A 13,207-nucleotide genomic window follows, 5' to 3' on the forward strand; every position below is an offset into this window, starting at 1 on the left:
CTCGTTCTCTCGCAAGCATACGAGCGAACGCGTGCAGTGGTGTCGATAGGTCACGCGAATCCCTGCTCGAATCAACTGCCTTATCTCGATATTATTAATATCAATCTTATTACGCCGAAAAGTTTATAATTACGTTAATAATAATATTATTAACGTAATTATAATAAACTTTTAAATTTAACTCAATATATTATATTGAGTTAAATTGCATCATTAATATGCATCTTTATTACTTTTATACAACTTTCATAAAACGGAGTAATTACAATTACAATTTCAACTGCTATATTTCGATATTGTTAATATTAATCTCTTATTACGCTGAAAAGTTCATAATTACATCAATAATATGTATATCGAGTTAAATTGCATCATTATCGTACATATTTATTATTTTTATAAAACGGAATAATTATAATTTGAACTTACGAAACTGTTTTTGTAAGTAAACTTAAATACTTGAGTTTGGAAAAAATATACAAAATTACACAATATTATTTATAGGCTATCAAGATTCAGTCCGGACCGTAAATGGTATTTTTCTCTCTAATTGATAGAAATATTTAAATTATATTAATTTATTATTTTAATATAATATCATATTATATTAATTTATTATATATATTAATATATTATATTAATTATACATAATGATGAGCATGGAAAATATATTATCTTGAATATTCATCATGCGACATCGATATTTTAATCGAAATTTTAAAGAATTTTTCTGGCATCGTCTAATGCGTCAAAATGTTTTTTTTTTTGCAAATTGTGTTCGAGAGTAAAGTATATGCAGTTCTCACACGCTGCGTATCGCACTCGATCTCATCACCGTTACTTTAGGCGGCCAGAAACAACTGGCGGCGAAAGGCAAACGACGGAAAATGGAAGACATTTTAAGGCTTTTTGCGAAAAACACGGGTGTGCGCCACTTAAGAATTCCTGACTAATGCAAGTCCCTCGTTACCAAACCGCGTATATACACCATTCGCCTCGCTCCTGTTATGGTCGATATGAATTTGCCACTGCGTGAAACTCGCGCTCCGGGTCCTCTCTCTTTCTTTCTCCGTCGACACCCTTGCTCTCGTTACCTCCCGCCGCTTTGTATCTCCGTTGCTTTTCGTCCTTCTTTCTCTCGCAGTCATATACTCCGCTCACTTTTCAAAGTTTCTTTCTGCTATCATCTCTCTGTGCATCCCTCCCCCTATCACCCTCATTTCCTCTCCGCAAATTTGCGACGCTCCGCGGAGAAGAGCAAAAGTCCATTAGCCGCGGCGAGAACTGGGTTACAGAAACAAGCTTGGCGCGATAAAAAAGATGCCGAATGATCCGCGTATACGATTCTCCACGTTCGTCATTCGCGATGAAGCGCTGCTGAAACGTCTCGCAATCGATCAGTATTCTTCTGACGTCTTAAAGACTTATAAAAATCTCCTTCATTTTCCTCGAATGTACATTTTGATGGTGATTATATTTTACCGTTAACATTTGGAGTCACGACTCGAAAGGGGGATACAGTTATATTTCAGGATTGGCAGTAGAGAGGCAAAAATAAAAGTTTATCTTCGAAAATCTTCTCATCACGATGCGATTGAATATCATCCTCCGTGAGGACAAATACCTATCGTCCTAGAGAGTCGTGTCTCTTACCAGCTTGACTGAAAGCACCACCCTACAAGGGGCACCATATCCTAGTATCCCCTTGCACATCATTGGCGTAGCCACGATGGTTCTCAACTATATTTTATTGTTGCGCCGCAACGAAACGTCGTAACGTAATGTAGCATTTAATATTCATAATTATGCATAAATCTGTTGAGGCTGTTAATTCTATTTACAACTATCGTTAACATAAAATTTTTCTCTTTCAATTTTACTTTACACTGAATATATGTAAAGCAAACTTGCGAACGTATACGATTGCACGTGGCTAAAATATTAAGAATGTTAATCAGTAAAATATTGAATACATGAAGTATTGAACAATGAATTAAAATTTCATTAACAGTTTAATAGCAAAAAGTTAATAGTATCTAATAAAAAATTATTTTCTTCCCACTTTTCTCTAATTATCAGATTTGTTTCGAGTGACGACAAAAGTCAGGAAGAGATGGTGCAATGCCACCTGTAAAGCACCAACAAGCACGTGCAATCCGATAGAGAACGAATCTGGCCAGAACCGTGTGTGTGGGCATGCACGCACGCATGCACGCACGCATCATGCATACATGCATATATAGGTGTAGGTATACGTATGTACGTGCGTGCGCGCGTAGCGCATATGCACTGGGTGTGTTTTCGACGACACGCGGCACCGACCTGCGCCACGTTCGAAATAGACATCTGGCCAGATTTCGTTAGGTTTGGCTCACATGCAGCCGAGGCGCATATAGTAGGTACGCGTACGTGCACGCATGTTATGTACGCGCCATGCGTGTATGCGTATGCGCGACGCGCTCGTCCACGCGACCGGCGGGGTTCGAACAACAAATGTGCACTCGGGGCTCTCTCTCTCCTGACGGCGCCGGCTACGAAAAAGGGGCTCCGATTTTTTGGCAGGTGCCACTGTCCTCGAGCGCGCGACGTCACCTTCTGACGTTCAATCGTTCAATGGCCCGCACGAAGCTCGGAGGAATTTTACTTCTAATTGGGTAAACGATCATGAGATTCATGAGAATCCGTTGAGAGAAACGTCGATCGAACACGTTGCGTCAAACCCTTCTGTTACCAAAGAACAATTTTTATTCTGATTTAACTATGATTTCTTTTTTCGGTTACTTTTCAGAAAGAATAGGAAATAAAACGCAATGAATTAACTAAAATGAAAATTATATACGAACTATTGTACCGTGGAGAGATCTCTTTTTACATAATCAAATTCATCTCGCCGCGCAATTCTCCGTAAAGAGAGAAAAGAAAGAGTGGTATGCATCTTTTTTATCCAATAATTAGTTTGAGTTTCTCAAGCTTTATCACGCTCGTTGCTGTATCGCGGAAGTAAAAATGGCGTCGGAAGTGCCGCGAGATCACCTGTTGAATGTTGAATGTATACCCTCGAGGGCAACCACCAAGATTCGCTCTCCTGCCTTCGGATCTTCATCCTCGTTGCCCTGCCGCGCGTTCGTCGTTCGTGAAGTCGTGTGAATGAACACGCGTGTCGAGAGCGTCGCGTAGAGGCGTCGTCAGTGAGTGCGAGCAAGATCCAAGAGAAACCGGAACACGTGCGTGCCACGTGCCGACGGTGGCACGCGCGCGCACGCACTCCGGCCACTTTGGATTCTCTTTTTCCTCTCCTCTCCTCTCTTTTATCTCTCCTTTCTCTCTCCTTTCCTCTCTTCGCCTCTTCTCTCTCGCGCGCGCCTTTCTTTTTTTTATACATGCGATTTTGCACACACGCCTATCCCGTTTTCACCGATCGATGGAATCGACGACGGGCGTACTTTTACTCGGCGCGAATCGCCATGAGCGATCGATCCGATCTCTTCTCGTTTTCGATCCGAATATTATGCGACGATCGAGAATGTAAGGAGCGTTTCTCGAATACGTGGTAAACGTTGCCGCGTGCAACGTTTACCAACAAGCATGATGCAACTTGCGTTTAACCCACATTCTCGAACACTTAAATTAAATTCAACTGTTCAACGCAAAATTGGATCGCATTGACGACATAATTGCGCGAATTTGCTATTTTTGTAATAGTACATTGTTTATTAGAAATTATTATTTATTGAAATGGTTATAAGTTATCATAATGTATCTTGTATCTTGCAACTTATAGTCCTCAATTCTGAAATTTATTTTGAACTCTGGAATTAGCACCAGGACGTAAGAATTTATATATTGCAAAAGAAATATTAATCTCTTTCATGTTCATCTAAAACTCTAATTAATCATTTATTGTCTTAATATTGAAATTTGTTTCTACGGCATTAATCAAAAATTTTTCATACTGCATCTTTTTAAAGTTCAAATCGCGCAAAGCTGACGCGCGACGTGACACAATGGCTGGGTTCCACTTATCGCTCACAACGCTCGCAAGCATCATTTCGTCCTTGTTTAACATTTGACAAACAACAAGGATGAGATGATTCCACGAGCGTTGCGAGCGATAAGAGTGGAACGCACTCACAATTTTTGGCGTGACTCTGGTATAAGCAACCAAAGGATACCAAACTGCACCAGAACCAATATAGCAGCCACGGATAGCAACTTTGGTACATGTATACCAAACCATACCAAACGATCGCCAAAAATCGCCTATTATCAACGTTGCCGGTTATTTTAACAGCGACAGGTTGAGATGCACTGGGGCCCCCGTGGTCTGCGCCAATGTCCTCCAGTGGGCCCCTTCTAGGGTAACACGAAGGGGGGCACTGGCAGCGACAGCTGCTGCTGCTGCTGCTGCTGCTGCATTTCCCCCTTTGCCTCGCCACCTTCCTTCTCCCCCTGTCTCCCCGTATACACACGCCCGCCCTCTCCTCCCCCTCGGCGGTCTACAATCGCCATGGTCCCGCGGGCCCCTTGGCACGCCGACATCCCCACCATGGGGCCCCATGGTCGCGTGGCAGGCAGCCTTCTCCTCCACAAAATACACCTTCGCTGTTCCGTTTACTTCTGAACGGCGCAACGGACGATACCTCCCTCTTACCGCCCTTCCTCCATTTGCTCTCTTTCTATCTTTTTCCCTCCGCTGCAAGTTCGCCGACTTTGTCACGCTATATACCACTTTCTTTTTGCTGTTTCGTTTGCTCGCTCGCGACCGTGACGCTCATGCGAGTATCGGTATTCAGTATCGAAGTATTCGCAGTCTTTAACATATTTTTATTTATTTTTTTCATTTAACATTAATTTCGCGCGCTTATGATAAGGTTATGATTTTTCAAAATGTTTTGTTTATACTACCGTCTAGGATTTATTGTTTCGTGCGTTCTTATTTTGTATACAACTGAAAGAAAATAATCGACTATGAAATTGTTTCATCATTTCCCTATTCTATGTAATGACTTAAATGGTTTATTATTAATGTGGTAAGATAATACATAGGAGAAAGTAATATGAGATAATATTCAAATATTTTTCAAGAGCATACATATATATTAATTTTTAATACTCTTAAGTTTTGTACTATTAATGGATAAATTCGTGAGAAAGAAGTAGCAGATAATCCTGTTATTCCTTTTATTCTAAATAGAAAGATGTGTATCCTAAGTAAAAGAAGCTCAGCGACCATCTCACAAGACCAAAGTTCTCCGTTCTTTCCCTTTGGGCCAGTTGCGCTCTTTTGTACTCCCGCGGACTCCTGACGGCACACGCGACGTTTCTTTCGATTTCGGCTGGAGGGGGAAATTGGAGCGTGGCCAGAAGTTCGTCTTCACAAAATTTCTGCCTCCTGAAACTCCGCTTCCTCCTGCTTCCGCGTTGAGCCCCGTGGGACTCGGGCCGCGCACTGCGGTTTTCGGGACCTACGGAGCTCACCAGCGTAGGTACGGAGCCAGAGAATATAAAGGTCTGAAAGTAGAGCGTGCACGTTTTTCTTAATCTCGATTATTCTCGCTTCGACGATCTTACTGTGCATCCGCGATTTAGATCTTGTGATTCCAAGGGTTATCATCTAGTGAACATTACAGTAAAAATAATATCTCACATTTTTTAAACAATTTAGACAGCATTTTTATTTTGGTTTGTTAAAGCTCTGCTTTTTTCAACTTTGATAACTCATTCTTAAAAATAATGTGACAAAAACAATCGTGCATATTCGTATATCTTTATTAGGTTGTTTTCATTTATTTAGCGCGCCTTTAAGGGGATTCTAAATCCGTCTGTAATATACCGGCTTTTTTTCTTAGCACTAATCTTTTAATTGGCTTTATAGAAATGCAAAATTCTTGTCTAGAATTAAAGTACGCATCAAAATCTAGGTCATGGTGGTCGACGTTATATCGAAAACGAGAAAAAATTAATATTTTTGTTAATTTTTGGTATACGTGACGACAATATTTGCTTTGTACAAAAATTCCACAATAAATATCCACAAAATTAGACCGGCATGACCTAGGGACAACATTTAAGAACAATATCGTGCAATTAGATCTAATATTGAAAGCCTAGAAAAAAAGATTAGTTTAAATAAACTTTTATATGTGCAAAAGCACATTCAGGTTGACATTGCGCGTAGCGAGAGATGGCGCAGCACGCGAAACAAGGACAGATGCCTCTCGTTAGACAAGGACAGATATAGATATATGACATAGAAAACAGGATTAGAAATGTTGACATTACCGACGTCGAGGAAAAGTTCAGCCTTCACTTTAGGATCCCCTTAAGGGTGCTATCTTGGGGCAGTTGATATATATTCTTTGTAATAATTTAGAGATAATTGACTCGCGGGATATGTAGCGGAGTTTTATCAGAACAACCAAGATAATAGAAATCGCGCAGGCCTGGTTGAGCACCAATGGCTACCTGAGCCTTTTTTCTACGTTTTTTTTTCGTCTTTCTCGTCTGATTCTATTCTTTACTCCCTCAGTAAAACCCTATACTCCACCTCTCTTCGGGGTCGTAGGCCTCGAGGGTGGTAGGGCCCCCGCTACCGCCGTTTCTGTATTCTCAATGATCGTGGCTCCTTTTCTCGTCGCCCTTCCTTCTCGTTCTTACCTGTACAAGCCTCGAACACCCTTTTGGGTCGCGTGGCACTATGCACTGGCGCGATACACACGTGAATTCGCACGTAGGGTCGATCCAGTAATAAAGTTAGCGAATGCGGAGATTCAAGTGCAAAAGATTAATAATATATAAAAAAAATTTGGATTATGTGTGTGAAGCAATTAAACAATATCATTATATATACGAATATATCATTTTATATATCGCAAATATGTTTAAATGAAATAAATACATTTTATACATTACACTATGATGACTATTAAAATAACGATTTTATAAAATTAGAGAATTTTTTTTATTAATGAAAGTATTTTTTAAGTTTCCATGTTCAATTATTTTTTATATTAAAGATTTAGGTTATTCAGTTTGCAGACTCCAAACAGCTTCTTGATCTTGTAAGAAGTTGCCATTGACAAAATCGAGTCAGAACTGCATGCATGATTTGATTTCACTTTAGCTTTCTGATCATAATCGCAAAGTTGCTGAATTAAGATACATATAATGACAATTTTATCCTGAAATACATACCAACGTAAACTGAAGTTGTTGGAGATGCAACGTTGGTCGTCGCATATCCAGATTTACGCGAGAGGTCCCCGCGCAAAGCTGTTTGTAAAATTTACATCGGGCGCACAAAGAAAGTGTCGGGCATTTGTTGGGCGAGCTAATTGAATTAAGCCCGCCTCGGCGGCGCGCGCAGGTGTTCAATTATTTCCTTTACCGCTTTACGAGCTCCGTCTTTGCCGTGATACACCCCGCGAGATTTTTCTTGGCGCTAGAGCGGCGTGTAACCTGCGTGCGGCATGCTCGCTCTCGGCAGGTGATCCGGTGGATATACCGCGAGAGACGATAGAACGGCGAGATAGCCGACTGAATTATTTTTCGGTTAAACATGAAAACCGGCTGTCGCGATTCACCTGTGCGCCGTTCGTCTTACATGAGCTGCAGGTCTCTTTGATTCTCGTTACGTCCAAACTGGTCCCTGAACTTTTTTTTTTAATCTGCTTATCACTCCTTACTTTTTCGTGATTCAACAAATCTAACGTATGTACTTGTATATAGAATATTTTTTTCTTTAAAAGTCGCTTATTATTAATATATTGATAATATTATTGTTATTATAATATATTAAAATACTTCTTAGCGAGTGTGTGTGTAATATATTTAAGGATATTTAATAATAATAGTTTGCCTACTTCATTGATATAATTCGCTGGGTGTGAAATTCGAAAGCATGCTTTTATAGCAATCTCTGCGAGACCAGCTGGTTGAAGGGATTATTTTTTAATGGAAAAAATCTCTGCGATATAAGATGAAGAGTGCAGAAGTTCTGTAAAATTAGCATTTATTATCAGAATTCAGATATATAATTGATAGAATTCTAGTCTTTCTCCGTACAATTTTAGAATTTTTAATGCGTTTTAAAAAGTTGTGACAATTAAGTGACGAAAATGAGCTACCAATTTCACAGAGTCCAGATGGTCATCTAAGTCAGGATCGTGTTAAACACACTCGATCGAGCATTCTCAATACGATCCCGGCGTATTCCTTTGTGCATATCTGTCCTCGAATTTTTAAAAAATTCGCAGACGGTTGGCTTCTTGCTGGCATCAGCTACCCTTTTCTGCGTGAATGGTTTAGCGTATGTTTTGTCCTCTCCCTGTAATTAGTCACTAAGTTCAACGGTTAAGCTTTAACGCGACGTGACGCTGAAATCCTCTTCGACTCTCCTCGGCCATTGCCCTGCGACATCAAATCGCGAAATCTCTATATAGTCGAGAGCTATATTTTTGCGGGCGCGAAATGCGGAGTGTCCCGAGGTACTTCGATGCCGCGGCCGCGTACACTCACGCGCGTGTCTATTTGTCGCATTCGCGTTCTCTGCTTTTTTTATGCGTGCACTTTTGTTACGGGATGCCGCGCACTCCACACGAACGGATGCCTCTTTTTTACGAGATCGTCAACGTTGAAAGTGTCCGGCAGTTTTGGCCTCGTCGCGCAATAACGCGGCGTGATACTCGACTTTTCACGTTTCAGTTTTTATTCAATGCGCGAATATCTCTGATGCTTGCATGGTCGTTAGAAGCTGGCTGAAAGCTTGATAACTTGATTTAATTTAATTAGAAATTAGAAATTGAGAGAGAGAGAGGGAAAGAGTGTGCTTGTTTATCAAATTAATTTGTCTAATAACTTTTCAATTTAACCAGCATTTCTTTCATTTACTTTATATTGTATCGTAAATTATATGCAAAGACTCGGAGCACTTAATTATTCAATTAGATATCCCATCACAATAGACATAAAAACTTACACAAGTGACAAGTGTATCTGAGTAAATCTTGTCACGAGTGGTATAATTTAATGCAACCGATTACAATAATTAATGAAATATGTATATCGATAGTCAATTTCCGCCGCCTCCACATGTCTTCTATATCTCGCGATCGCGGATCGGTACTTTGCGGATTTTCAGCGGAGCAAAACACGACCGACACGTCGTGGTCGCGTGTCGTTCGTCGAAAATTGCCCGCTGTATAGCGGTTTTCGAGGTCGTGTCGCGCGAATCGCGAGGTGTAATATCGAATTAATGCCGCCTGAAAACCATACGGATACTATCGGACATCGCCGGTGTGCATTGCGTAACAAATTCCGCGTCGGCAGAACGTGCTACTGCTGATTCTCTTTCTCTCCCTTATCAGACCGCTTCTTGTTCTTCCGCGTAAATATCGCATTAATCTAACGTTTCCGACTATCCGCTCAGCCGAACGTGTGAGGAAAACCAAACATGAAAAAAAGAAAAACAAGATCACTTTTAGATAAAAATTTTTATCGAGAAACTCAACGTATCTCTTTCTGAAGTTAATATTATGTTTTATTATATATTTCAATTTTATGTTATACCAAATAGCATTTATTATTGTCCAAAATTGATAGTTCTAAATTTGACTTGAAATTCGCAAATCTGCCGTGATACGTGTAAATGTATCCGACATAGCGATCCGCCATTAGCGGCGGGTCGCACGCATCTCGCGATCGTTCCTCGGCGTCTACGTATACGGTCCAGACCGAGGGCGACACCCGCAACCAGCATTCCCGGCTAATTCTTCATCGAACAATTACCGAACGGATGACGGCGGCAGAGGCAACGCGGAAGACGAACTAGTCGTGACATGGAGGCCCGGCGCTCAGCACTACGTCATAACGGTCGAGCGGGCTTGCGCCGGCTCTGAGGATGACACGATGGACCATGGTTTAGCTTGTCCTTTGATGCATGATATTGCGGAGTCGGTGCCGCACGCTTCGGCAAACATGTCACGAGCAAGCCGAAACTGTTAGGATTCATAGTTATCTCGGGCGATCGTGTGCCGTCCGAGGACACTCGCCCTATCGTCCACGCGCGACTACATCCTCTATAATGTAATACGTATACACCTGTGACGCGTGTACGTTCCCGTACGTGAATCTCGCTACTCTGCGATCTCGCTACTCTGCGATATCGCTACTCTGCGAATTTCAGAACATCGTAACATCGTTTCGAGATTTTCTAGGATAACTAATTCCGATCGTAGGAGGGATCGGAAGGATATGAAGAAAGAAGGATGGAATTCGGACAACGCAATAATATATTTTTGTCTTTTTAAATCCACGCCTCATTAATTCATAACGTCTTCTATTGTTATGTATATATATCATTAATTCTTTTCGTATGTTAAGATACATCGATGAAAAAGGATTACAAGATGTTAAGTATAATTTTTTTTAATATAGGGGAGAGGGAGAGAACAGGATAGAGAAATGGGGGCAATACGGAAATTTACTTGCTAGGGCGTATCTCGTCGAATAAAAATTAATCTCGATGCGGCAACGCGTCGCCCTACAATTCTTTCCGGGCGGTTTTTTAAAACGTAAATCCAACCGCGATCCTCATAAATTCTCCGCAAGACATGGCGCGCCTCGCGCCATAGGTTCGCGACTCCTGTGGTAGGTATACGTGTTACGGGGTGGGCATTAATAACGGATGAAGCCCCGGACTTGCGGCAACCTCGTAATGTTTATCTCGTTGTTTATTCCGCGTGCGTATCAGTCGCAACGTGGAAAACGCACGTATACATATTTTCGCGCTCGGATTCTTAGCGCGATCGCGATTTTGATTTATAAAGACGCATCGCGAATTTATGCCCGGCATTAATTTTGCATCGACTCCTCTCTCTCGAGAGGGGAACTTTCTTTTCGCTCCCCTTTTTTCGCCCAACGACTCACGCGCCAAGAATATTGCGAACCGTGGGGATGCGGAATATTCTTTTTTTTCTAATCCCCTACCCGATACTGCGGATATTTTGTCAGGTATCCTCTTCCTTTGTTTTCCTTTTATTATCGCGCGGCGTCTATTCTTTTATTTTGCCGAAGGATTATTCCGATACTCGCAAGAGCAGGAACGTTGAATTTATGTAAAAGTTTCGTACATGTACCATATTATGATCCTCATTTCGTATATTTGATATAATTTACAATTATTACAATTTATATGTATCTATATACAATTCATAACCGATAGCTTTATGAAATTTTTTGACACTGCACAATGAATTGCGATGGTTATTCAATCTCTTGAGCAAAGAGCATCTTGCTGGAAAATTGATCTTCACATATTTGTTTTATCTGTTTCAGAAAAACCAGGCTTTCAGACGCCGTATGGCCCCACGATAGACAACGGAATGGTGAGTGATCTTTTGATATTGACCTTCGCGCCGAGACAATACGAATCGCAACGATTTCTTTGCACGCGTACCTATCGCCCTTTGTTCCTTCCTTGCCCATTCGAGCCGAGCGACGCCGACGCCGACGGCGCGAGAGAAGTTGGAATATTCAAGATCTCTCCCTTTGTTGCTGCGACTTGAACCTCTAAACGAGGCGGGATTATGTAAGAAATAGGACCGTAATAATTATTGCAGTCGTAGGAGCAAATTTATCTGAGAAAAAGTTACTCGCTCCGCGCCGCCCGACTCCGCGCTTTCCCATCCCGCGGCATCCTCGGCGTAATCCCGAAACTTTACCTCGGGTGATATTTTCGGAAAGCGGTTCTCATTTCTTGCCGCGAAAAAGATATATATCCTTTCTGAGAAGGATATTATTTATCGGCACGAGAGTAACTCAACGCGAAAATCAACATGTGTGTTTGACTGGCTCGTTAATCTTAATGATATAAATTTATCTTCGTGACTTTGCTATTATAGTTATGAATTAACTCTCATTCATTTATCATACTGATATCGATCATCTTAATTAATTAACAATTAACATCCACAGTATATTATATGCGCATGAGCGCATGAGTATTGTAATGTCGAATCGAAACGAAACGAAAATATCTTGTTGTTCCACGAGGCTGAGTGTCATCAACCCGCGACTTATCACTTACGCTCTTTCTCATCCGTGACGATGTATTCGGTGCATCAAGTTACTTGCACGTATTCCACGAGGAAAGAACTTGAGGAAAAATATTTTCTTTTTGGCGCGCGTGTCGTTGAAATTAAAAAGATTGTTATAACACTTATTTTCGAGTTGTTGCACTACTTTTTAAAATTGTCATCGTACGAAACAAGAAGCTCTTGTCACTTATCGATGATTCTTATAAGTAAACGCGTTATACATATGTGGAACATGAGAGACAGCAGAGACCTTGCATTCATATCTATTCAACGTAAGATAATGATATTATTATTTGAATTCCACACACCTTCCGTTCATTGCAATTCTTGAAAACCTATACCGTGACACAGAAGAAGCATCACTCTAAACGTGATTATTTTTAAATTTATGTTTTAGAATATTCCTTTAGATATAAAATATAATTGATTAAAAAATCAGCAAAATTGATTAGATATGTATCGGTTAGATATTTATTAGATATGTATTGAGTTTTTTTTACAATGTTTTAAAAACATATTGGTTTTTAAAATTCAGATTTGACCATTTTCTATCAATTTTATTTGCATTTTTATGGTAGTAATAAATTGTAACAAATCTGAAATAATGCCTAGAGTGAGAAGACATGGTAATTGTCAACCATTGTTTCTGTAAGCTAGATGACAGCAGAAACGAAGCGAATACGATATACTTGAACTTTTCGAAAGCACTAGAGAGAGAAAGAGCAGTATCTAATCGACAGTCGTTAAAACATAGCTGATAAGGAATATTGATTTCGATGGATGATTTATTGAAGCCGCCTCCGAGTTATCGCTGTCGCATTTCCTCCATTTCGCATACTCCCCCAGCCTCATCCTTCCTCTCTTCTTTCATGACTTGTGATAGTTATCCGTAATCAATGCAAAATGCAGTACTTTTTTGATTGAAGTTAATTTAGAAAAAAAACTTTAATGTGTCATGAATTAAATAAAAACGTAGTACTTGTTGTAAATTAAAAGGTAAAATTTTATGTAATATTATTTATGTAAATTAAAAAAATATATAATTACACAATACTTTTGTAAATTAAAAGGTATAATTATACGATATTTTTAATGAGAAAAATTATTTTTTG

The 13,207-nt window shown here is 40.2% G+C and overlaps 1 protein-coding gene across 1 annotated transcript in view; it reads left to right on the forward strand.

The window, feature by feature from the left end:
• Positions 1 to 13,207, forward strand: part of LOC143901023 (transcription factor 12-like) — a 117,955-nt gene that overhangs the window by 5,085 nt on the left and 99,663 nt on the right. Inside the window, exon 2 of the mRNA XM_077412942.1 lies at positions 11,335 to 11,384. Coding sequence (XP_077269068.1) covers positions 11,335 to 11,384 — 50 coding nt within the window. The remainder of the gene's footprint in view (positions 1 to 11,334; positions 11,385 to 13,207) is intronic.

This window comes from Temnothorax americanus, unplaced genomic scaffold, assembly GCF_048541705.1.
Source record: "Temnothorax americanus isolate GAGA-0224 unplaced genomic scaffold, ASM4854170v1 Scaffold31, whole genome shotgun sequence".
Lineage (NCBI taxonomy): Eukaryota > Metazoa > Arthropoda > Insecta > Hymenoptera > Formicidae > Temnothorax > Temnothorax americanus.